Raw genomic sequence first — 26,615 nt, 5'->3', positions numbered from 1 at the left:
TTCCAAACTATATACATCCTCCCAGCCCCAGAATCAGTTTTTTATTTTTTCTATTATCTCATATTTGATAAAACCAATGTATACCAGTTACTTGAAATCTTGAATCACAGCAAGTATCTGAAAGAGTTCACTCCAAACAATACTTAGCTCTTGTCAAGCACATACTACACTGGGACCACCACTAGCATCAAGACAGGGATCTAGAGCACCTATTGAAAATAGTTTCAAGCAGCTAACGGGGAGAGTGACCTTCCTGGCTGCTGTTGCCAAGAGAGACTGGTAATGGTTTCAAGAGGGTCCCCCACTAACTACCCTCCTATTAGTTTTCCTCAATGGCAAGAAAGCAAGGTTTCTAGAAAAACAGTAGACCAATGATCAGGAGATGTGTTTTGTTTTATAAGGCCTTGTGAAGTGGAAAGGGAAAAAAAAACAAAAAACCCAAAACCTTACTGGACCTTGCCTTTATTTCTGTATGTATATGATGATGAATCAAATAATATATATAGTAATATTTCTGGTAGTGTGGTTTTAATAATAATTTACCTATATCTGGCTTTAAAACAACCTCTTCTGAAATACCAATTCTTACCAAATTTTCTTCCCAAACATGTTCCCTGACTTGTAACTTCCAAATTGGCAAGTCTCCAGTAGTGAAATGTGCACGTATAGCAAGAGCCATCCTGGTTTGCAAACAGTGCCCAGATGACTATAGGACGACCGTAGCATCCTGCAGGACAAACTTCCCTCCCTTAGGTGGCTAGCTTTATGCTGCCATGCGGTCGTGGTAAGACGAAAGACAGTAAACAAAACCCATTCTGTGAGATGAGAAACTGAGTAGACCTGCATTTCTGCTCCACTGCAGGAAACTTCACGGCCTCAAAGAATTCAAAAGGAACTCCTTAAGAGAGCTGAGACAATGCTAAGGCTTCATAAGCCATATCTCTGAGCAAACTGTAAAAGGGCTGTATTTCTATCTTAGTCTGTCAACATTTTAGTGATCAGTCATTTAAATAGGCTGTTCCTGATGTCAAGGGTTGTGGAGTCAATTTTCAACTGTCAGCATTGAACAAATCATTGGTGGCTTGGACATCCTGACAGATTTCAAGTGTTACTTCAGGACTAAAGTACAAGATGTACAAAGTTAATAATGTGTGTTGAAAAGATTCCATAAATTACCACCTCAAAACTATCTGAGTCTGATGTCATTCCTGCCACTGCCACAGACATCTGTTTTCTTTTTTTTTTTAATATATTTTGTCTATTGGCATTCCCTTGTACAGTCTGAATTGCTACTTAACTTTTTTTTACTTAACTGTGGCTTCTTGTTTGCTTATAACATCGTAAGAAATTTCAAACTCATAAATTACATACTGAAGTGCTGTGAACATATCAGAACATTTTAGTTGACAGGGACGACCCATTTTACATTTTGGAGAACTTTAATCTTGATTTGCGTGGTTTCCGTGAACACATAGAAGCACTCAACTTTTGTTAAAAGCCTGGTGCTCTGTAGAAGAGTGTCAACTTTACAAGACTACGTGTTAACAGTTACCGGTCTCCATTCCTCAGTCCTACTGTCCCTGGAAATGTTCTGACTGCTGACAGTTCTGGGACTGTGAGAGGGAAACTGCCCTACTTAACATTAAAAGAACACACTGCCGGTGGCCAAATTCATGTAGGAATAGCTAACCTAATATGCCACTTCGTCATTTTCTCTTAAAGGGCAAAATAATTCATTCTTTCGTTCACTTAGTCTGTGCTGATTCCATAGAACTGTTCTGTGTAGAAGTTCCAGCAACTTGAAGAAACTCTATATACACTGAGAGATATTGTTAGAAATGTACTTGGCAGTGGCTTACTAGCACTAAAATGAGAGCAGCTGTGAATTATCCACAACTAAGACCACTGAGAATCTGCTCGATTGAACTTTCTGATGTAAACCGCGACATCTGTTTTTGTTTTTCTTCCCTCTTTTGCACGGCCTGACAGCACTGAATCCTAAATCCCAGCTCAGACATCTGAACACACAGCTCATTTCCCTGTTTCCCTATAGGGTTTGGTCTCCCATCTTCATCTACACGGAAGTATGAGCACTAACACACACACCTCCTAAGTCCCAACCTTTGATGTCCAATCCAGCACTCGCATGCTCCAGAAAAACAGGCATGTCAGCATTGCCAGCTCCCTGGTCAAGGAAATTCCTTCCTCTCATGTTCAAAACACAGTTCCGTGGCCTCATTTACGACATTTACATGGCAAGGCTTGTAACTGCTCTCTTTCCCCTCTCTATAAATTGTCTGCCATGGTTACGTGCACTGTGGGCTACCATCTTGCTTCTTCGCACTTTTTGCCTACAGTAATGATTGTTTTGTTCCAGGTGTGTAACTCAGTTGCCAGTTAATATTTTGCCTGTATTAAAGAAAACCTTCATGTCCTTTATGCCTATAATAGAGCTGTTCTCAACACAAGTCAAATATGAAGTGTTCAGTTTTCTGTCCCACTTCAGTTTTCCACTAAGTTGCTTCAACCTAAAATCTAATACTTTCTCCCTTGTGACCAATCCTGACAGTACTAACTTTTAAAAATAAATAGGATGTGCTTTAAAACACATAAATTAGCAACCTTGTGTACGTATAGGAAATCCCTGAAACAAGACATGACACTGATCATACTGATTTCTCCTTTTGCTCTCTGAATAACCTATTCACAAACTAACAGAATTTGATGTGCAGCTTTTTGGAGAGGAACTGGGAATAGAAACACACTGGTGAGGGTTTGTCTCGTGTCTCGCACTGGATCGCCTTCATTATTACTGTCTGAAACACAATTAAGACAAAACAAAACCCAAAACTAAAGAAAGCTATTCAGATCCAGTTATTAACTTAAAAAGACACACCATTTAGTTCTGTGTCTCTGCAAGTCCTTGCATCTTCTCAGCAAGAGTCACGAAGACAAACTGGTGGGCAGCTCATCTGCTTCCACTTGGCAAGTGCGAGCTTAAACAGCATCACCATCCCATTTTGTTTTTGAAAGATAGGAGACTGGAGAAAGGACAAGGCAAGTGGGTGTGTCACTTTTGTTGATAAGAAGTCATTGTAAAGTAATGGTGGGCACTGGTGCATGCCTTTAATCCCAGAACTTGGGAGGCAGAGGGGAGCAGATTGGAGTTTGAAACCATCCTGATCTACAGAGTTGGCCCTGTCTTGAAACCCTCTGCAGATATTCCATATAAATTTTGACTGGTTAGGGCCTGCCTTTGGAGTTTGCACCCATTGCTGCTATGAGTTGAGCTGTCCCCACCACCCCAAATTCTTATGTGGAAACGTAATCCTTATTGCATTAGTTGGGAGCTACTCTGACTATAGATATTATAGTTATGTCAGATGAGGTCTCTGTTGGGTATAAGTGCAGTATGACCGAGGTCCTCAAAGAGGAAATATGGACAGAGACAGGTATTTATAGAGGAAAAACAGTGTGAAGGAATCAGGGAGAAAAGACCCATGGAAAAGCCATAACAGATGCTTGGAACAGTCCACCTCGCAGCTCCTAGAGAGAGGAATCCCTGTCTCTGCCTTGACTGGCCCTCTGGCCTCAGAACTTGGAGACATCAAGTCTTTGTTACTTAAGCCTCACCAGGACTTCCTTGCTGTTCTCTTTTCTATGTAAGACTTCACAACAGTGAAAAGTCATTTTAGTAACTTGGCTCCTACCTCAGAGCCACCAGCAGGAAACCTTGAAGCCCTGAGCTTGGTTTTTGGGGCCAGCCTGTCCTCTGTTGCCATTACTGCATTTTGAAGTTATATTCATTTATGGCTTAGAAACTTATTAGACCACTTTAATTTAGTAATAAGTTACTTAACATGCTGCACTGTTTACTTGGCGAGCCAAGCTATCATCTGGTCTTTAGAGTTAGTAAGGTTAAAATGTGGTCTGTGTTAAAGGCATTCAAGTTTGCACCATATTTTCACCTGACATTTCATTGTAATGAGAACTTTAACATACAGGTGTGATATTCCATGTATCATTAGGAGCATCTCGGATATCAAAGATGAACACGAATAAAAATTGTCATCATGCCAATTCTCTAAGACCTTCCAACACTTCATGAGGTAGGGGAACTGCCACCAGTCTAAGCTCATGAAATAACAGTTAAGTGAAGCAAGCAGTAATCCCCAGCATTCCAACACAGCTTCTTTCATGTGCTGTGTTCATCATCTTGACCCGAGTAGGAAATCTTATACTCTGTGAGCCATTGTTTCTCAAGGGGACCTGATCCACCTTCTACCCTAGGCAGTGCGGGGACAGTAAGCAATGTTTAAAGACACTTTTCATTTTAACAACTGGGGTAGGGGCAAGGGTACTACTGACATCTAATGAGTAGAAGCCAGACCTGCCACTCCCATTCTACCATGCACAGGACAGTTGCTTGGCAACACTGGGGCTGAGAGAGCCTAGTAAATGACCCTGTTATTCTCCAACAGCATTCTTACCGGAACTTCAAGGCCCCATTTTCTTGAAAGCAGCATTTCAAGTCCATGAAAATAGCTTTAAACTAGGAGATCCTTGCTGCTGTGCTCGGAATGTTTATGCTCTCCTGAAATTCTCATCCTGAATCAACCCTCAGTGGCTAATGTGATGGGGTAGGGGGTGCCCTTTGGAAAATGGCCCGTCAGGAGGGATCCACCCTCTTGGTTGGAATCGGTGTCCTTAGGAAAGGCATGAATGGGCTTGCTCATCTCCCCATTCCACTTTAGGACGACACAACGGAACAGGCTCTATCAGACAATCTGGTGCTATGGTCTTGGGTTTCCCGGCTTCCAGAACCGTAGGCAGAGTTTGTTTATAGATAACCCAGAATGAGAGATTCTGTTAAAGCAGCAGGAAGGGACCAAAACGTGTTTATACGTTTAATATGTATTTATAAACACTTTTAATTCACTGGAAAAAATGTGAGTTGATTTCTAAAATTATGGAATTCCATAAGCTTCACATTGTACACTGGCGTTTGTATGGAGTGGCAAACAACATATGAATGTTTAACTAATATATGATCTTTCTTTATTCTCCTTGTTCAAGGGATGAGGTTGAAAGAGGTTTGGTACAGGAAAGCTGGAAGGAAAGACACACTGAAGCTTTGGTAGATGTCTGTCAAAGCAAAATAAAGCCACACCGCAAGGCAGGGGACTGCTTTCTTCATTTTATTTCAAAAGTACACAAGGTCACAAAACTAAGAGCAAGGTTCTGTGTTTAGACAAAACTGTTCTTACAAACTTTGAAATCTGCATCATTGAATATGTAATCCAGATATTTGAAATACAAAATCTGAAACTGACACTATAACTTTGCAAATGTGGGTGTCAAATTAGTGTTCTTAATACAACTGTGTTTATTGCCAAAATTCACGATTAGGGACAAGAATAAGTCAGTTGGTGAACTGTGGTCCTTCTCAGCACCTGTGTCATTAAACAAATTAGCAGAAATCCCAAAGCTCGTCTTTGGCAGACTTCTTAGTGTCTGAATCAACAACAAGCCCAACTGATGGCCTCTATTCTCTAAATTACAAACTGGGACATAGTTTGTAAGCCTGAACTTAAAATTTAAGGTCACATTCAAGGAAGGTAAACAAATGGTCAGCCTTCCTAAAGGAGAAATAACCACAATTCACAAATTTATTCCCTCATTCTATAATATTTTCAAAAGGAATATTGCTCAAATACAGATTATTTTAGTGTCAAAGTAGGCAAACGAGAAATTTGACTGCAGAACATGTTGCCTTTATTGCTGGAATATCCAGAGGCATTTGAAATATTAAAACTTGCCCAGAACAGTTATACTATGAAACACAATAATGTTATAAACATATATGTACATATATAATATATAATGTCGCAAACCACTTAAAATCGTGCCAGCTGTTTTCTACAACTACTCTGTAAGTGACACATTTAAAGCATTCACCACATAAAATAGGAATGTTATCTGTTCACACTGAAATAAGGCAGCTGAGAACACTCTAAACACTATTGGAAATATTTTAGAAAAAAACCCCAGAAACCTATGAATGAACATTCACATAGCTTCAAATTTACATGCTGTACACACAGAGACAGTAGTTATTTCATAAGTCACACATTAAAGAATAGCCAACTCCATGCAGTGAGTTCTTTTTAATCAAAAAGCTTACTTGCCTCTCCACGTAATCTAATTCCCAGGGTACAGTCTGAAATTCATTTCTTTAAAAGAATTCAGATTCAGACCTCATTCTTTTTGCCCATTCTAGAGAAAATGCTGTACTACTGAGTCCAGTCTCTCGGTGCCAGGTCGCTCGGGGAAGCTCAGGCTTGCTTTGAACTGGCTACTGGCCTCAAAGCCATGATCGTCCTGTGCCTCTGAGTTCAGGGATCATAGATGATGTGCACAGTCACATGTGCCAGAAATTAGGCATTTCCATAGTCTATATGGATCTTCCCCACTAAACACACTCAGTCTGTCTCCATACTAATAAATCCTTGGTAGATAACTCAAATTTAAGGAAGTACTTGTCTATGTAACTACAAAATCACAAAAATTGATGCCAGCCTCTGAGCAGAAGGGGAGGCTTTCTAACAGGAAAATACTACTAAGATTATCAATAAATTAATACTCATAAACTGTTCTGTATTCAGAACACAGACGAGTGTCATTTCACTCCAGAGATGTTTTAATGTTCTTGGAACATCACAATATGGGTTAATAAGTCTCTCGTGTATAGCGCGGAATCAGAAAGGTCTGCTGGGAAGACAGTGCTGGCCCTGAACTCACACTGGCTCTACGTTAAGATGCGCCAGCACGGCCGATGAGCTGTTGACCATTACCAACATTGATTCTAGAGCAAGTACTTGCTCCTTGGTTGACTAAAATCAGTGAGGTTGTCTGGGAAATTGCTAGTACTTGTCTGACCTTTGGGGGAAACTGAGGCTAACAATGAGAAGCGCTGCAGGCCAAAGCCTAAAAAATCAACTATGTCTCTGATTCTTGATCCTCCAGGCCTGTTGGGGTTCACAGTGTTTGTTTTTTTTTTAAACAAGTTTCTCTTTCAGATTATAGTTGCTACAGATCTAGACTAAAAATAGCGGGATACTCTAGGTTTTGTTTGCCTTTAAATAAATACAAAGTCTAGGAAAAGGAAAAGATTCCACACATCTGCTTTTGTAGTGTTTTCTACCTAGCATAATCTTCATTACCATTCTCGAAACCATTACAAGCTGCATTCCAGTTTATTCTTGTAATATCTTATAAAAATGCCAAACATCTGAAAGTCAAACATGGCTATGGTTATAAACTAGAAGCACGGTCAAAGCGTACTGAGGGTGTGACTTTCTTTTAAATCCTAATAAACAGTGGTATTATTTAAGTGACATCAAGAAAAGCAGAGGAGAGAAGGCGAGAGGGGGACTCTAAGGGTAGAAAGCCACAGTGATGTGCTTTTGAAAACAGTACCTTCACCTCTAAGCACCTTCAAGGTAGGTGATAGCTAGCTCATAGGCACCAGAAAGTCATTGTAGAAATTAAATTTACCTAAAAAGGCACAGATGAAGACAACACAAATATAAAAAGTGATTTTACGTGAGGTTTAAACCTAGTTTAAAAAAAATGCTTCCAAATATGTAAAACTGTACACGAATCCATTACATGGACATTCAGTTTAAATTCACCATTTAAAAGTATACACATTATTCTGCTTAGTCGTAAATGCATGCCAACATTAATTTATAATGTAGCATTTACCAGCACAGCACCTGAAGAGATTAGCAGGGACCAATTCCCTAGGGGAAAGGTTTTGCAGTTAATGAAATCTTTTATTACAGACCTTATCTACTATAAAGGAAATGCTGGCTCAATACACGCTACACACACTCCCTCACAATCTTAAGGGATATACAATAAATTCACTTTTTTTTTCCTACGAAAACTATATTTAATACATTTGGCAGGTAGGAGTATTCCCTTTACTCCTTTTAAAATTTCTTTTAAGAGTAAGTCACTTTCACAAAACTAAGACTCAGACTTGATTTCTGACAGCTAGAGAGAGGCAGGTGCGGCCACGGGCCAGCAAGCACATTGCTCAAGTCTGGAATTCAGGACCAGGGAAGACACTTAACTTGCCTCAAATCTCTTTGTTCACTGACTCTTAGAGGAAAAAAATAGCCTCCAGGAACCGTACTACAACTCAAAAGCCTAGATTACAACATAAAATGTGCAGTACGGTCTGCCACAAAACAAAAACACACATTTAAAAATCAGTAATTTGAGAATTCTCATCCAGATAAGTGAATTAACAGTTTTCTTTCCTTTCTTCCTTCCTTTCGTTCCTTCTGTCCCTCTCTCCCTTCCCTCCCTCTGTTCCTTCCTTTCCAATTGCAAAACCATCACTTACAGTAGAAGGGCAGTGTTTAGCTACAGACCCATAAATCTGCCACCCTCACCCTGCCTGCTCAGGATTGCAGCAGTCCACAGGCCCCGAGCGAGGCACAGACACTGTCCTCATCGATCCTCCCCCTACCCCGACCCATGCAGCATCAAGGGTTTCAGCTCTGTGTAGCGGACGCTTCTTTTGTAGTGCACTAAAGCTTCCTGCTTCCTGCTACCTCTGTAGTGTACCGGTTAAATGCTTAGGAAACTGTTCTACAGCCATACAGCCTTGAGAGCCCAGCATTCAGGGAGCAGAAGGATCAGGATTTGAGGCCAGCCTAGGCAACGAACACACTGAGGCCCTATCTCCAAACAGCAACAAAAGAAAAAAAGACAGGAAAGAAATCGTGTCATAGATGTTTAGGAATGACTTAGAAAGAAAACTAGTCATTTCTAAAACAGTCATGTCTCCTACTTTTACAGGTAACCAAATACACTTAGAATTCTCAGACTATAAAAACAAATTCATACATTAAGCAGTTTTTCCATGGATTTGTTTTTCAATTTGAGAGATACTGATGTTCATCAATAAATGAGACAGATATCCTGAAAATAATGGTAGAAACTACGAAGTATCATTTTCAGATGATTCAAGAATCAACTTGGGATGTGTGTAAACTCACAAATTTCTTCACCCATGACATCATATTCAAAGTGCTATATCTTTCTTCAGATATAAGATAAGGGCCTTAAAATCAACTTGGTAAGAAACCCCAAATTTTCCAGATGGTCAATGCTATTACTCTTAAGCCTTTATTGTTTCACAATAACCAAAAAAATCTTATGGAGTATGATTCTTATAAACTTCTTCATATATATATATGCATATATAAGTGCGTATATATGCATATATATTATGCATATATACACATGTGTACATATACGTATATGTGTACACATGTGTATATATACACATACACACACATATATATTATATATATGGGCTACTGTTAACAAAATTTAGAATAGAATAAATGTTGATATGTCAAGAGAAGAAACGAGCCACGGACAGCAGAACAGAGAGGTGCGGAGTTCTATACTATAGACCCGTCCTTGCTCTGTGCAGGAATCATCACAGGAACCGCTCCCATTCGACTGAGATTAGGGGCAGCTACCTTAGCGGGTGCCAGAGTCGGGCTCTGAGGCGCACGTTCAAAGTCTTCACTGGGGACTTGGTTATACTGCGTCTTGGAATACCCCTCCATGTTAGAGGGGGACATGGATCCCAGGGAGGAATGGTTGCTGCCAATATAGCTCCTGGCAGTGGATGTCCGACTCTTTGGAGGAGGCACATCTTCCCTGGAAAACAAAATCCCCAGCACATGCTAAAGATAACTGAGTTTCTAAAAACTTAAATTATGGATAAATACAAAAGTACAAACGCTGCGGAGGAAGGCGTCACAGCATTAACTGTGTGCCTTTCCCAATCTATTATCTTGGTCAGACCATAAGGAACAGTAACTATGGCTTTTGTACAAACGCGTATGCTTCATACTGTGTACTGAGGAAGACGTCTCATTTTCATATCCTAGCATCTATGATCATGTAGCTCAGCCTTAACATTAATACTTAAGAGCGCACAGAGACATATACATATTCTGCCCCCAAAAGGAAGGAAAGAATTCCTTTTTGCTGTGAAAGTCCTCTAAGACTTCAGCCTAAAAAGACATACTTTTGTTTTCAAAGCCTTATAATCGGTACCTAAGAATTCTCATCAAGGGCTGGAGAGATGGCTCAGTGCTTAAGAGCACCGACTGCTCTTCTGAAAGTCCCGAGTTCAGTTCCCAGCAACCACATGGTGGCTCACAACCATCCGTAATGAGATCTGACGCCCTCTTCTGGTGCATCTGAAGACAGCTACAGTGTACTTAGATATAGTGATAAATAAATCTTTAAAAAAAAAAAAAAGAAGAAGAATTCTCATCAAGCACGGACACAGACTATAAACCTCAATAACTCTGAGTGCATCTTAAAAAATAAGCATTCAGATCTCCAATTTCCAGACCTAACTAACAGCGATGTCCAAGTTGTTAAGCTGTTTAAGTCACGTGTTCTTAATTTTTAAAAGTATAACCCTAGTTAAAATCTACCAGTTTGGAATATTTAAGAAAATAAGCCATGTGTGTGTGTGCACACCTGTGACCCTAGCAGTATAGGAGACTGGAACACTACGGTTCTGACTTCAAGGGTAGTTTGGGCAACGCGGTGAGACTGTCTGTCCTAAGAAGAAAAACTAAAACCCCGTCACTTAAGTGACCATCAGGTCTTTTCACAGGTTAACAGCAGGTGTTCCTGAGACAAGCATTTTGCTGTGGCTCTCAAAACAGGAGAAGAAAACGTGAAGGCTTCACACAGCACATCCAGAAGCGGTCAGACTGATGCATCTGAACGCAATGCTTGGAAGGATCTGAAGGGAGGAATCAGGGTTCTCCCAACACCTCAGTGCACCAGAGTGCCTGCAGAACGGGAGACTCCGGGACGGGACCGTTGGTTGGACACCTGCGGAGTCTAGTTTCACTGAATTACCTGATATCATGATGAACTTCCTTCTCGTACTTCTCTTCTCTGCGTTTCCTGTGACAGCAGAAGAGGATGGCCCCGATGAGCACAAGGGCCAGCAGCGTCCCTATGACGGCGCCCGCGATCGTTCCGGCTCGGTTGGAGGCTAGCGTGAGATTGCAACAGAATTAGCAGGAGTAAGCAAACACACCACACAGGGCTTAGTACTGAAAGTATGGTGTGTGTGTGTGTGTGTGTGTGTGTGTGTGTGTGTGTGTGTGTGTGTGTGTAGAGAGAGAGACAGACTCTTTTATTGCATATATTAACTTTCAAAAGAGATCCCCAAGGCCTTTGTCTAAGCAAAGAAAACATAAAAATTATTTTCTTTTGAATGACATATATCACCCAAATTTAAAAACTAGTCTGAGTCCAACCTGTCTTGATCAGCACACAGAAAAGTCCTAAACTTCTCATACTTTAATGGCTAAATAGTGGGCCTTTGAGCTACTAAAGTGATGGTTTTATTGGTAAGTATAGTGTCTTCTCTTCTGCATGAACTAGGAACGTGAGCAAACACAGTGTTCTGTCCCCATGTGAGCATCCTTGCCGTCACAGACTCTCACAGAGCTCACAGAGTAACCTGAAGCAGGCTATGAGACGATAACAGAAGCGAAGCACACGAACGAATGCACTTACGTGGGACAACGTCTAGTCGCAGCATACACTGGTCAGAGCCCACTCTGTTTTGAACCGTGCAGCTGTATGTCCCAGAATACTCAGAACTGGCGTTCTTCACAGATATAACTGGTGACGTCATTTCTATGAAAGAAAAGGGTGGGGGAGGGCAAATCTGTAGTGATAGGATGTATTGCGGTCAGCTTTTAATAAAGCTAATGAACCAGTAAGGTTGGCAATGCAGTTAGAAGACAGATGATGCTGGGTGCAGACAAACTGCCAGAGGCAGACGCGCATGTCCAGAATTCATACAACCAGCCTGCAGGTCCTACAGTTACCCGAACCCCTCAGCCACAGGCTCAGCTAAAGCAAGGTGACTGGTCTACAGCAGAGTAGTCATACTAACCACATGAATGGCTACATTAGCCAAGTGGTAACTTTTTAGCTCATGCCCCGTCATGGGTAAATTACTAGACCATCAGTAAGAATTCAGGCTGAACCACCTGGATACTTTCGGTAGCCACCGATTTGTGACCGTGCACAGTTCTCAACATTAAAAAAGATCTACCACATCAACCAATTACAATATGCTAAAGGTAAGATCTTTATAGAAATAGTTCTTCTTTGAGGACACTTGGTTGTGTTTATAAGATACGGAGTTAATTTTCATGGCAATTTCGATGATTCTATATAGACCATGGAATTTAAAGTATAACACACACACACAAACACCGCTGGGTTGAAATCTCAATCAAGGACACAGGGAACCACTTTGGTTCCTAAGAGGAGCAGCACCTGCCAGCCATGGCGTAGGCATTGTCTGGGAGTCCGACAGTTTCTGCCATTCAAACTGTAGTGGAAGGGAGCCTTCCTTGGGTTCACATTTTAGCTTGAAGTCATTTCCAATCTCTTCCGATCCATCCACGAAGCATCTTGTACCTGAAGGCTTAACTGAGAGAAGGGAAAAGAAATTACAACTTTATCCAAGGGAACGAACGGGACTTGTCTTTCTAATGGATTGATTGTGCAAGCACGGTAAGCAGAGTATGATGCGGAGCCACTCACCCCTTCATCAGCCAGTATGGGGCTCAGGATGGACAAGGGAACAAGGAATGATATGTTGTCAAACCAGCTTACGCGGCTTTATCAAACACAAGACAGGTAATGAGCTCAGGCAAGCAGCCATTGCATAAAGGTTGGTGCATCTCAGATGCAGCTCGGCTCTACGCACTGCCATTCCAGAGGCACATGTCAAAAAAGCAGGGATGATGCGGCCGGGGGATGATGCTCCCAGAAGCTCCCGTCCTTACCTAGTCTCTGTCCTTGAGAGGCCGCCATCGGTGAGTACGTGAGTACGTGCCAAGTCACGCCTCTCTAGGTGTCGTTACTGGACAGTCGGGGCACTTATTAATGACACTGATCACCGGGACGACCCGCTTAGTGCAGCAAAGACCATTTAACATTATGAATTTACGTGACTTCAAATCCATTCAGACGGCAGAGTCATAAAAGGTAAGGGGGAGATTATCTTCCAGACCTCTGAGCCATGGTTTAGAGTCACAGCTAACCTCGTTACCTGCCACCTACCCCAACTCTGGCCTAAAACCTTGCCATCGCATTGCTTAATACATTGAGATGTGACATTTATGAAATAAAACTAATATGTTAGTCAAGTGGGTTCAACAGATGTGTGTATATAGTCATTGTTTGGTACTTTAGTAGGTAATTGGTTTCAGACCCCATGGGTACATAAATACGAGGATTCTCAACTGCCTTACATAAAATGACATAGTATTTCACTTAGCCATTCATGAAATTACCTACAGATTGCTTGTAATACTTATTGCAATGTAAACGACATAGTTTTTATAATGATTAGAATTGGGGGAAAATCATTAAGTCTGTACTTACACACAATATACAAATACATATACACAAATGTTTCCAAATATTTTTTGATCCGTGCGTGGTCTGCTCAGTGTGTGGATGTGAATGAAGCCCAAGGATCGAAGGGCTAACTGGATACCCACTAAGCAGGAGTCCGAACTTTTTTCAAGTTCTCTCATGGTTTGAAGCCTTACTTCAAACTGGCTGATCAGATTCCTATCAAACGTCATAGATCTTTTCTCTTTCTGGAATCAAGATGTGAACAGTAAGGTTAAGGTACTGTTTTTGGTCCATTCCATGAGTTTCTGAGAATGAGTCACACTGTGTGTATCAGTAATCATCTTCATTAAGTGCTGATTTCTGTCCACTGTGTCAGCACCAGTCAAGGGTGTCTCCCCAGTCATATAGTGATGAACCCCATAGTTTGGGGACACCTCTAAGACCTGCTTACACAAGCTCACCAGGACCGAGTGCGCGGTCTATAAAGTCAGAAGGGAGAGCCAGGGAATTATGATCACTACTACACAAGAGGCAAGCATCCGTAAAGGATCTAGGGATACTCTCAAGAAAGCAGAGATCAGCTCGCAGGCAGCTATTTCTGAAGGGAGAGTGGGGACTGAACATGGAGTGGGGACTGTCAGGAGGGAGTAATTAGTGACCTGGTAAAGGAAGGCAGGTAGTGCAGGGCCGGTCTGCAGGCAATGCTGGCCAAACACTACGTCATTATTCTAGTTTTCCTCTAAGACCTCGGGAAAACATTGCTTCTTCCTATGAAGTCTGCGGCTGGCTTTGCTGTCTGTCTTCCCAGCTGATAAATGCCAGGGCTATTGATTTCTTTCCCCCAGTCTAAGTTGGTTCTCATGCTTTCTGTCCTACGTGAGTTTTCCTTGTTTAACCATGATGAATAAAAGTGCGATGACAAGACGCAGACACACACGCACAGGCACTTCTGACTCAAACGATCCTATCCCCCCCACACACATACACACACACATACACACACACACACACACACACACACACACACTAGATTTTAAAGGCCATTCCTGTTGATACCATGATTGTGCCTAGCCACTGGGCCATCATCAGTGCTGTTCCATCCAGTTATTCTGGGAGTAGCTATGTAAACCCCATCGCTCCCAATGTACCTTTTCCCAAATTTTGCTAGCCAGCTGCTGTCAGTGATGTCATGAAGCATATGAATACCAGTGTGAAACACTCTACGTGCGCCTGGACTCAGAACTAACTTCCAGGCTAGTAGGTAGTCCCCACAGAGTCACCGCATCAAGATCTGAGTAAGTGTTCAGACCACGTGTTTAAAGAGACTGCTGCCAGCTTATACAGTTTACAAACATAAGCTCAGTCCACATCTCCATGATATAAACATAGCTAGTGTTTGCAATGATGTCATAGTCCCTTCTCTGGGTTCTTATTCAGGTTCACTTTCACATCATAAAAAATACTTTTAACTAACCAATTTAAGATAGAATCAATTTAAGACCAGGGCCCCTTGTGTGTATCAGTGAGGTGACCAACAACCAAGCCAACCTCTGCCATTAACATTGGAATGCAAAAGCAATCCCAGTTACTGCCCCTAGTCCTTGTCTGCTTACACAGGTATGCTATAGAAGAGGCCCTGGCTAGGACCACTTGCCCACCCTAAATTAAAACCAAGTCTAGAGTTTGACAAGAGGTAAATGTCTTACTTCATTATTCCCAAGAGTATCTTAAGTAATTCTAGCAACCAGCATTTCCTACAAAAAATGAATCTCCCTGAACTCTGAGACAGGCATGACAGGGAAATCACTACCGTAACACAGAGAGCTAACAGTTGTGTTTTACTTCATAAAGTTAGCACACATTGTGTGTACAATCTACCACAAGGGAGTTTTAGACAAAGAGCTATAGAAAGCTTTAGACAGAGAGTTACAGCCTTTCTGAGCATCCCAATTTTGAAGAGATTAATTGTATACATTATTTCAGAGTCTAATAGATAACTGAGTTGAGTCTGACAGCTTACTAAGATGTTGAAGCATCACCTTTGTGACTATCCAGGGAAAGCTACAAGGCACCCCAGCAACTGTCTGATCCCCTTAGCCGAAGAACATAAACAGCGGGAAGGAGGTGGGTAACGTGAGTCCACATTCCAATTCATTCTACCATGGTACATCTCCTCCGATTGAAACATCCCAGTCATGTGGGGCTGGAGAGGCAGCTCAGTGGATAGGAGTATGTAGTAAAGCTCTTCCAGGTTACCCAAGTTCAAGTCCCACCATGCACATCTGACAGTTCCTAACTGAATGTCCCTCCAACTCCACGGGGATTGGATGCCTCTGGCCTGCGTGGGCACTGGTCCACACATCCATACGCACACACAGACATCCACACGCACACACAGATATCCACATACACATAGTTTAAACGAAATCTTAAAAAAATACAAAGAAATACTCTGAGTAACTAGTCATAGACATCTCATTTATCCTTAAGAAAGTAAAAGATTAAAACACAAAAACATTTTAAAGCTGAATGAGATCTTAGACTTAATAATAATTAAATCTTTGTTTCAACATGATAGGCTGAAGTCAAAGAAAATGAAAAGGTTTAATTCCCAGGGAGTGCAGGGGGGAATCTTATACCAGTTAAGGTAACTCCTCACTTAGTCAACTTTTTGTTTTCTCTTGTTATAACAAAATGTCTGAAGCTGAAGCTAGGTCACTATTTTGAAAGGAAAATTGTCTTTGTCTTATAATTCTGGCGGCCCAGAAACATAGGATCAAGTGGATCGGCTTGGTTTCCGGTAGGTACTGCATTACCCAAGCAAAAGTGGCATTTGAAGAAGGAGGCTCCGAAGGGGTCAGAGAAGCCAAGCAACTGTAACCACCTGCTTTCGGGGTAACTCATCTAGCATCATTGGAACTACATCAATCCCGTCACAAGACTGGAAGCTCCCTGACCTAATTACCTAAAAGCCCCACCCACTTCCTAAGCCTCAGTGAGTTTTGGGTCACAACCCTCAAAACACAGCAGGAAGGTCTACCTTCCTAACCTTTACCAAGTAGGCAGTCCTCTTCCTTTCTCCATTCAAAAAGGAGAGACAAGAAGCTGTTTTCTGCTGTCCAAGGATATCATAAGTACTTTAAGGTGAAACCAGCCTTGTCTTCCATGGGCGTTGCGACTGTACGCTCTAGCCACCTTCCCTGCCACCTTGTAACTCCGCACCCCCACCCCACTCCACCCCTGTGGATAATAGGAACGATGACTTACCAAGAACGGTCAGCAGGAATTTCTTATTTGCAACCCCAGGGGCTTTCTTCACTTTGCACTGGTAAGTGCCAATGTCCGACAGCTGCAGGTTGGTCACATTTATAGATGCGTCGCCAGACTTGACATCGTTACTCGTAAAATGTACCCGTCCTTTCAGATCCGGATAGTAGTTATCATAAATTTTGTCTCCAGAATACAAAATGATCTGAAAGCAAAAATAAGGAAAGGAGATTAAAAAACAAAACAAAAAAACCCACCTCATTTCATAACTGTTCACATTTCCCACTAAGATCCCTTGTTCTTAGCCAAAGAACGGTACCAGAGGGTCACAGCGGGAACAGCTCCAGGTGACTCTCTTATCTGAGTAGTGTGGGGAAAGGGGAGGGAGGAGATAACACACAAGACTATCTTTTTCTCCCCAATGTTAATGTAAAATGCAAAAGCAGGAAAAGCCTGAGTTAGGAAGACACCAGCTATCCAACCACATACAGGATGAGAAATGGAAGGCACATAGGGGCTGAGTAGTAGCTCTCTGCTCCATTTCTAAACCAAAGAAGAACAGGGTCAAGGATATGCCTTATCCAAGAAAGATATCCCTTGATACTAGACATAGACTCTATCTTAAAATAGAACAAAACAGACAAAATAGGACAGACAGGAAAACACAAACACAAAGACAAAAAACCCAACACAATTATAATCTGCACAAATTTCTCGTCTCAGACGCCAACTATGTGCAGTATAACTGTTCCCAGGGATGTCTCCCAAGGATCTTTTTTTCGGAAGGAACCTCTGGATTTTTCTGTATTTGACTCAAGTGTGTCCGCCCCATCCTGAGTCCACACACCGCCCGTCACTGGGTCCCATTCAACATCAGTTTGGTGAGTACACACAGGAAAACAGCTGAACGCACTGGCCAGTACCTAGCTTGCCACACCCGCCCGTCAACATCAATCAAACTTGGGCAAACCAGATGCTGACTTCCTGCCTATTAAACCTCTCCCTCATGTTCAAACAGCTGCACCTCAGAAGCTTGCATACATCTCATACACATCTCACCAGACGCGTGGTGCCCGTGATGAGCGACCTTGTAAACCACCATTGTGTTTTCCTGTTTCCGAAGGAAGGACAGGTTAAGAAATGGTACAACAATCACTTACCTGACGATTTTACTTGTCTTCGCTGATCTCTCCTTGCAATGTGTCAAGGATGGTGGGACATCCTTGTAACATTTACCCTAAAATAGTGCTAACTCTTGTCGTAGCAGTTTAAATCCTTAGCTTTGTATCAGCCAAACTTTTCACTTGGCACAGTATGTGACCGTTTCTAAGGTGACAAAATACTTGTGCGTGCAGTATTTTGTTACATTCTGCTAAGGAGTGGCTATGACCTATGTCCCTTTTCTGCCACATGAGGAAATGTGTTTATGGAACGTGGGAGACGAGGAAGGAAGGTGCAAAGGATAACAACAGTCACAGCTGGGACAGCTCCAGGTAACTCTCTCACGTGAGTAGTATGGCGGGAGATAGCATACAAGAATATCTTTTCTCCCCAATGTTAATATAAAATGCAAAAGTAACATTAATATATAACATTGGATTAAAAAAAAGAGGTATGAGAACTGGCAGAATTCTGGGTTCAAATCCCACCTACTAGCTGTGTGACGTTGGGCTTGCTCCTTCACATCTCTGAGCCCGTTTCCTCACTTTCATAAGCATAGCCACGCTCATCTGACAAAGTCTGGTTAAAGCTGGAGTGCATACAGTCACGTGCTGCATGGAGAAGCTTCTGTCAAGCCAGGAGTGTGTCTACACGATGGCCAGGCCATAAGACGACTTACGTGATAGCCCTTGTGTCTGTGTGTGCATTATGATGCCCAAATGATTGTAAAAGTCATATGGTGACACTCTCGGGAGACATCCGTCATGCTGAAACAGACATGACTGTATAACCAAAGACCACCAACAGTGGCCAGGATGTGGTACACGGTAAAGGGACACACGGGGATAAAAGTAGACGTTTCTCCAGCCCAGTCTTGCAACTTCAAAGTCCTTAGCTACCATCTATTAGGTTAAGTGTATTCAAACAGGACTTCAGCTGACACATGGCACAGTTAGAATTCTATGGATGCATGCTCTCTCATAGAGAGGTCTCCTTACCTGCCATCTTCCTTTTCATTGGATTTTACTGTGTATTAATTATATCGGAGGCCAGGCTTTTAACCCAGAAATGCTCACTCCAGAGCAAGTTTTTGTGTTTCATCCTTAGCTGGCAAGACTTGGGACCCTCTCTCCACGAGCAGACAGGCTATGTATGGGCTTGGGGCGCACTATGCTTGCTCGCCTCTACACACACCGGTCTCCTGGAACTCAGAAGGACTGAGGACTTTTGCTCTTCTACGCTAACCGCGCAGGCTCAGACTCCTGAGCAGGCCAAGGAAAGGACCTGCCAGACGTCATTAGAAATGTGTGCTCAGAGTGCAGACATCTTCACAGTGAGAGACGGGGGAAGGGAAGTAAGAGTGAGAACGGAGAGGACCACCGGGGCTGATGAGAGTAAAGAAGGCGCCTCTGTTCTGTGGGGTTTTGGGGGTGGGGGTGTGTGTGTCTTGTCTTGTTTTTGTTTCCTTAGGAAACAGTTCTCATCACACAATCAGACCAATCAGAACAGAGGAAACCCAGAGCCCTGGTCACTGACAGCTAAGGACACCGACAGCTGCTTTATCTCCGTCACAGACGTTTGGATTTATCAAAAACTACTCATTTCCGGGATCCACTACTCCATCACTTAAAAGGAAGACTTTTGTTTTCAGTTTTAAAATAACCCCTTCTCTCTTATTTGGACAATAAGTAAACTTGTGACTTTTTTTTTTTGAAAAGGTCACATTATGTGGTGCAGGCTGTCTTCAGCCTCAGCACTGCTCTGCCTTGGTCTCCTGTGAGGGAACGGCAGGAGGCGTACATCGTCTTGCTCGGCTCTGACAGCTAACGGTGCATTCACATACTTACATCACTGTACCCCGTGAAAACCGCGCTCACTTCCTTACCTCGGCTCTAATACAAATGAAATATATCAAATGACCTTCATATGTAACGTTCCATTTAAGTGAGGATGTTCCAGCGTTTTGTGCTGTTGCTGCTGTTGTCCCCCGCTCCCATCTTTTATTGCTTTTGTGTGTGTTCTAAGAAAAAGGCTCTGGGGAAAGGAACCTATCACCGAGTATGAGTACCTGCCTTTAGCTCCTGGGATCCACAGGATGCAAGGAAAGTCTCAACCTCCAAAGCTGCCCTCTAACCTTCACTGGCTCACCCCTGTGTCACACGCATGTGCACAGGCCCACAAATAAATAAAAAGTCAAGGTAGAACAACAACAAAGATCTCATTTCCTTCTTAAGTAATTCATTGTACATGATATTTAGCTTGAAGAAATATGGAAACTAGGCCCTAACAATAATACTGTATACCTTTCTTATAGTATATTATATCTTGTATCTTCTTTAACAAGCTTGTTTTACTCAAAGTCCCTAACAGGTATGTACACTGCTGTGTGCCTGCTCCAGATTCCCACAATTCCCTGCTCTGGCCCCTCACATGCACACCCAGACTGTCAGAGGCTTCCCTTTGTCCGTGAAGCACCTTCCACTCACTGCCCCTTCATGCGTTACATATGCAGTATCTTCCGGGTGTGTCAACAGCACACAGTATGACAGCGTTCCTCACTAACATCACACCTGAGCAGCTGATTGCTTTCTCCTAGGCCCCAGTCTATGTGAAGGCACACCCGAGACACACGCTGGCTTGGACCGAGGAGGGACCAGCAATTGATCAAACTCACCACTTGATCCACTATCTGGTTATCAGACGGGGATATCAGCCATTCAATGTCCAGTGGTCCCTGGTCTTCGGGACTGAGAGTAAACTTGCATGGTAGATACGCAGTTTCCCCTTTGGCTTTTTCGATCCTCTGTTCGGGTGTAGTGATGCTCAAACCACTGGTGAAATCTGCAAAAAGAACCACACATGTGGGACTAAGCCTCTGCACTCGGCCCCGGGGCTATTCATGGGAGCAAAGTGATACAGGGTTTGGGTTCCGTGCAATGGAGTTCAAGGGTTGTGGTACCTTTGTAATGAGTCCATTGATGCTATGATATCCAAACAATTCCCTTCAAAAGTACTGTGAACGTCCCAGGTGCAAGTAATAATAAATAATAATAATAATAATATACTGTTTATGGGCTAAAGCCTGGAACTCATAATCCAGTCTCCCCTACCAAGAATTGGGATTATAAAGGTATATTACCAAGCCTGACTTTAAGCCTAGTTTTGCTATAGCTGAAGATGGCAGCTCAGTTGCCTAGTTCGTGCACAGTCCCACACTTAAATCTCAGCAAGTGAACAGCTGGCTTGTTGTTTGGTTGGGTTTTGGTTTTGGTGTTTTGGCTTGGTCACTGAGCATGTGGTACACATCTGTAATTACCACACCAGGGAAGCAGAGACAGGAGAATGACAAGTTAGAGGCTAGCTTAGGACATACAGCAAGACTGTCTCAGAAACAGGAGGGGAAAGGTTTGCCATCAACTGTAGTAGCACATTCCTGAGCCCTAGTACTAAGGAACCAGACAGGAGGACCGAGAGTCTGAGCGCCCACCCTCAGCTTCATAGCAAGACCCCCTTCTCAAAACAGGCAGGCGGAAGCCAACACCCCATTAGAGCACTTGCCTAGCGTTTAAAAGGCTCTGTGTGTTCGTTCCCTGGGCACCATTTAAAAAAAAAAAAAAAAAAAGCCAATATTGGTTTTCAAATCAAGATCCAAGGTATGAAGAGTCTAGTCGTTAGCTTGATTTACAACACAAATTCATCTATAATTCATCGGTTATATCTTTAAAACTATTTACTGCATCATCAAAGTTCCCCCAGCTCCAGTTTGTCCTGTCTGCTACTTCTTCCGTGACCACCTTTAGCTTTCTTTGGTTATTCCGAGTCCGGGTCTCCCTCATCATGAGACCCATAAATAAACTCCAGGTTCCAGCCTGATCTGGAACTCACTTGGAACTCTAGGCAATCCTCTTACCTCAGGGGCCCAAGAAGCTGGTATTTTACAGGCCTGAGCCGTCACCAGCAACTCCAGTAGAGTTCCTGTGTATCAACGCAATCTTCTCGCTGTCTAGGGCATGAAGGGTCACCATTTTGTGCTAGGAAGCAGCAGCTTTAAACCCCGTACCCTTCCGGGACTCGAAATGTCCGGTGTTGGACAATTACACAACAAAGTCTGGACACTGAGATTATGAACGGTACCCAGGGCTTGCCTCTCCCCACCCCCACACTCTGTTCACCTTCCCCGCCTCCCTTCATCTTGTGCTTATCCTTAACACACTGAACAAAAATTAGGAGCCAATCAATCCCAAGTGACTCACTCTCCACAGTGACTATCTGATGACGTTTCTCCAATAACGTGTGGTATTATTTTCTATTAGGTGAGAGTTAATCTTAATACACTATCTATGAGAAATAATACAGTGTTGCTGAAGCTGAAGCCAGGAACTAAAGAGAAGCCACCATCCTAACCTTCCAACAGTATCTAAGGACATTCCTCAACCGGAATAAAAAACGCGTACAAACCCTCTGCATTAAGTCTGACCAGTGAAATGTAACAACGAATGCACTGGGCAAGATCCAGGGTGAGGTCTTGAGATGCCCCGCTAAATCCATTCTTGACTTCTGAGGAACCCACCTTGCAGAACAAACCCTGTGGGAAATAAGTGGGGTATCTGACCAGCAGCTGGAACTGCCCAAGATAACAATCACACCAGACCACAACACCCCACTTCTAGATCAGCTTCCTGATCTAGATCAACTTCGTGGGTGAGCCCAGAACTTCCTTTTTCAGCCTAGCCTATCCCAACACCCACAGATTTCTGGGTTAAGTCTCTAAAGTTGGGATTGGTTTTTTTCACACAACAAAGGTTGATGATCCTCCCCCCCCACCCCCATCTAAACCTACTGACTGAGACCAAACAACTGCTTAGCATCGTCTTCAAAGACCTCTGGCCTTCGATCTGCCTCATGTCTACATATTTATTTTGTTCAAATATGGTTTAACACTGGCATCTCTAGAGTCCTTGCTGAAGAGATATTGGAACTTTGGGGTCCTATTTCTAATTTCTCATAAATTCAGGCTTCAGAACACAAGTCTACAACCTCACCACCTTCCAGTCAGTACGTGTTCTGTCCTTTCGTCTAGGAAGTACCTCACCTGTTTCCAGGTATGACTATCGGGCCTTCACCTCCCGCTGGCATGAATGTTTGTTTTCCTTTAGAAATCTCTGGCATTCTTTAGAAATCTCAGCCACACTCCACTGCATTTCCTCAGTACTGGGCTGTTCTTCCTCCCAATGCTGCCTTGGAGTTTTAAGACCCGTTAAGGCAGAAATCCTGACTTATCATTTCATGATTAGGTTCTTAAAGGGGGGCGGGGGGAGGGGGACCTGGAACTTCAGTCTCTTAAAATAGCCCCTTGTTAATTTGCTGGAAAGAATGTAAGACTGAATTATATTCTGTTCAATTTTAGAACTGTCAGGGAAATGTAAAATTTGCCTGAAGAAAGTCTCACATTTCAAGCAGTGCCTGTCTTGTCTTTCCCTTTGCTGATGGACAAGGTGCTTAGGCTATATGCAAATATGTGCACTACACGTGGGCACCCTCAGATACCAGGAGATGCTATTCTGCGTGAGATATTTAAAGAGGCTTCGTAAACGGCTTTCAGTATTTCTTTTTTTGAAATGAGCTTGCTCCTCCCTGGGCTGTACTAAAAATGAACTAAAATCTCAAGACCCTCACAAAATGAGTTCGTGAGTTGCCTAGCAACACCAAGAGCTCTCTCCAGAGGCATCCTTTATTTTTTTTTTAAGTGCTGAAGTATGCACCAGTCAGAATTGTATAAAACAAAAGACAGATATACTCGGTCTCACGCAGGGACTCTGTAAACTGTTCATACTGTAGTAAACTGCACTGAAAGACAGAGGAACCTGAAAACTACTTGCAGGTTCAAACGGCGCTTGAAAACTAAATCAAATATAATTTTATTCGAATTGACTGTCCGGGTTTAATAAAATATAGGGCACAAAAATTCAAGCCACAAAGGCCTTTCAGAGAGGCCAGTTCTGAGTGCTCAGAACCAGAGTCTATAAACAAACAGTGAAGCCCATCCCACGTGGACAGGAATTGGAATAACATCTTCCAACCTTCTGCTTGCTTTTCTTATCTCCAATTTCTAAATCAATCGGGTCTTTGGAGATTCTCTGCTGCCCAGGCTAAGGGGACATCAAAGCAATGAGACTTCATCAAAGAGTATTATTCTTCAGCCCTTGGTGTCACCCCCTACTAAGTCCTTAGGAGATCTGATGCTACAAAGAAAGGCATGTAGAGAAATGGGAGGAGCTACTTACTGCTCTAAGGGAGGCAGTCCTCTGGATGGCCGCGCACTGTCCCAGAGTAAACTGTCTTTTCAATTTTAAATATCAATGGTCCTCAAGGAGCTTTCTCTTTCAATCAGGCAAAGGAAGAAAGTGTTACGGAGATTTAATGTCGATAGTTTTCGTTCTTGGTTTGTTTATTGTTGTTTTTTTATTTTTTTCAGAAGTAAAGGTAAGAGTTTTAAATTATTTTGAGTAAGGCTGCTTAGAGAAAAGTTTGTGTTTTTTTTTTTTTTTAAGAAAATGGGAGGAGAGAGACGGCTATGATGGGAAAGAAAATATTTACTATAAACACTTGAAGTTGGAAATTATCACTCTGCAAAACGACAGAAGAGCTTCAAAAACAAGGGGATTGAAAATGAGAAACGGAGTACCTTACGTGGTGTCGTGAATGACAGAGGGGAATGGTGAGTTTATAGTGGAGTTTATATAACATACCACTTTAACCAAATGGCCAAAGGGACTTTCACTAGACCACCGAGGAAAGCATGTGGCTCCCGATTCGAAACACAGCCTTACTTCTAGAATAACACCTACCAAGTTAGAAATGCATTCGCTTACCATGTCGACAATTAAGGTATATTTGCAGGGCCGGGAATAGGGATGGATGCCCCCCTTCAATTCCAGGTTGTTTGGGAGGCTGACTCTGTGAGCCGGAGGCTACACTGACCTCTATCTAACAAGTGTCAGGCCACCAAAGCTACATACATCCTGAGACCGAATGACACAAACCAAAACAAAATAATAACAGGGATACTGAGAAAAGAAGTCAGAGAGAAAAGTGACGATCTCTCTGATTGCAACCACCTGACTTTCTACAAAAGGGACAATTTATTAGCCCAGTGAGAAGTGACTAGAGAGCAGGGGGGGGGGGATGGAGCAGGTTTCTTAGAGCCACCCTACCCAATGCTACAATCACACATCCTACCCAACCCATCATTGTGCATTTGTTCATTATCTGTGCAATAAATAGAACCATAGACTCTGGGTGATAGGAATATGACACAGGCTCATCACGTCTTAGCAGGGACCGCTGAGACAGAAAGGGTAAAATAAAAGGCTGTGTAAAATAACCTAAGGTGTGCAGGACCTCCTTGTACCTCACACTCAATCTAAAAATATAATCTAGGACTACAGGGATATAAATTAAAGCAATGTGATGTTGTATTCACGTATAAAGTTGATTAAGGGTTTAAAAAGCAAATTTGCCAAACACGACGGTTCACAACTATAATCCCAGCACTTGGAAGCTCAAGAGGTTGAGGCTAGCCTAGGCTTCATAGCAAGTTTAAGGCAAGCCTGAACTACATAAGGAAGGAGATTCTGTCTCAAAAACCAAGGGTTGGGATTGTAACTCACTTGCCTATCAAAAAAACAAAAACAAAAAGCAAACAAACAAAAAACCCTCTGAGGTGGTAAAATTGAATCTCACTTCCATTAATAAAAGTATAGCTAAATATCATTGGTTTCATTTCATTTACCTAATGATTTTAGTCAAATCATAGCTTTCAAAAGAAACATAGGCTTAGGCAGACAATATATACAGCACACTAATACTAAGTTCTGAAAACTCCTGAAGAACTAGTCTAAGGTTGAATGTTCCCAGAATCCATGTGGGAAAGTCCCTGTGGTGACTTGGAGACACTGCCCGTAAGGTAAGATCTGGCTGAGCGCTGAAGAGCTATCAGGGCTCTCCATCTGGTGGGGACAGAGATCAGACGATATCTACCTCCAGCGCAGAGAGGCCTCTCTCCAGAAACAACAATGGCTGCCACCCTGGTCGTGGCTTTCATGGAACACAAGTAAGAACTTGTAAGAACACAGGTTTCTTAACTTAAGCCATCCTCTCTGGTACCTGTTACACCAGCCTGCATAGAAAGATCCATGGAACGGGTGAGCTGTTCATTACAACGAAATCTCCTCAAGTATGTTTAATATTGAGAAGTCACACCTCACCAATGCATGTCAGTACTTACGGGAGAGACCATCTAAGCGTGAAATAACTTATGCCCAGGGAGATATAGAAACTTTATTAATTGTATTTCATCAAACTTCATTAACTTTTTAAATTAAACTTTATTAATTTCTTATGAGTCAGGCATCATTCTAAGGCTGTAAATTCACTTTCAAATCCTGCAGAATAGACACTGCAAACAACACTAGACAACTGTTTCGAGTATGAAATATAGTTGATGTTTTATAACACTGTCACCTTATTAACAATGTGTATGGGGTAGAGGGACTTAACAGAGGACAGCAGAAGCACCAATAGAGAAGCTGGGACTAGAGGCATGTGCCATGACACCCCACTTAGGCTGCGCTGGGGTTAGCACCCAGGGCTTGGCACGTGTTACTTACATCAGT

General features: G+C 42.5%; 1 protein-coding gene across 7 annotated transcripts in view; it reads right to left on the bottom strand.

Annotated features, from left to right (window-relative positions):
• Cxadr (coxsackie virus and adenovirus receptor) overlaps positions 1 to 26,615 on the bottom strand; it is a 58,560-nt gene that overhangs the window by 13,848 nt on the left and 18,097 nt on the right. For 2 of the 7 annotated variants that reach the window (XM_006522884.4, NM_009988.4), the window contains 6 exons: positions 20,615 to 20,781; positions 16,780 to 16,984; positions 12,421 to 12,576; positions 11,647 to 11,769; positions 10,978 to 11,116; positions 9,567 to 9,750 (listed from right to left, as the gene is read on the bottom strand). In XM_006522884.4, coding sequence (XP_006522947.1) covers positions 9,567 to 9,750; positions 10,978 to 11,116; positions 11,647 to 11,769; positions 12,421 to 12,576; positions 16,780 to 16,984; positions 20,615 to 20,781 — 974 coding nt within the window. Of the gene's footprint in view, positions 1 to 5,178; positions 9,751 to 10,977; positions 11,117 to 11,646; positions 11,770 to 12,420; positions 12,577 to 12,935; positions 15,937 to 15,969; positions 16,985 to 20,614; positions 20,782 to 26,615 lie in introns of those variants that run through there. The other 5 variants (XM_030248956.1, XM_006522883.4, NM_001025192.3 and 2 more) reach the window with 4 other exon arrangements.

This window comes from Mus musculus, chromosome 16 (assembly GCF_000001635.26).
Source record: "Mus musculus strain C57BL/6J chromosome 16, GRCm38.p6 C57BL/6J".
Lineage (NCBI taxonomy): Eukaryota > Metazoa > Chordata > Mammalia > Rodentia > Muridae > Mus > Mus musculus.
The sequence above is the reverse complement of the archived record's forward strand: the minus strand, read 5'-3'. Positions and strand labels throughout refer to the sequence as shown.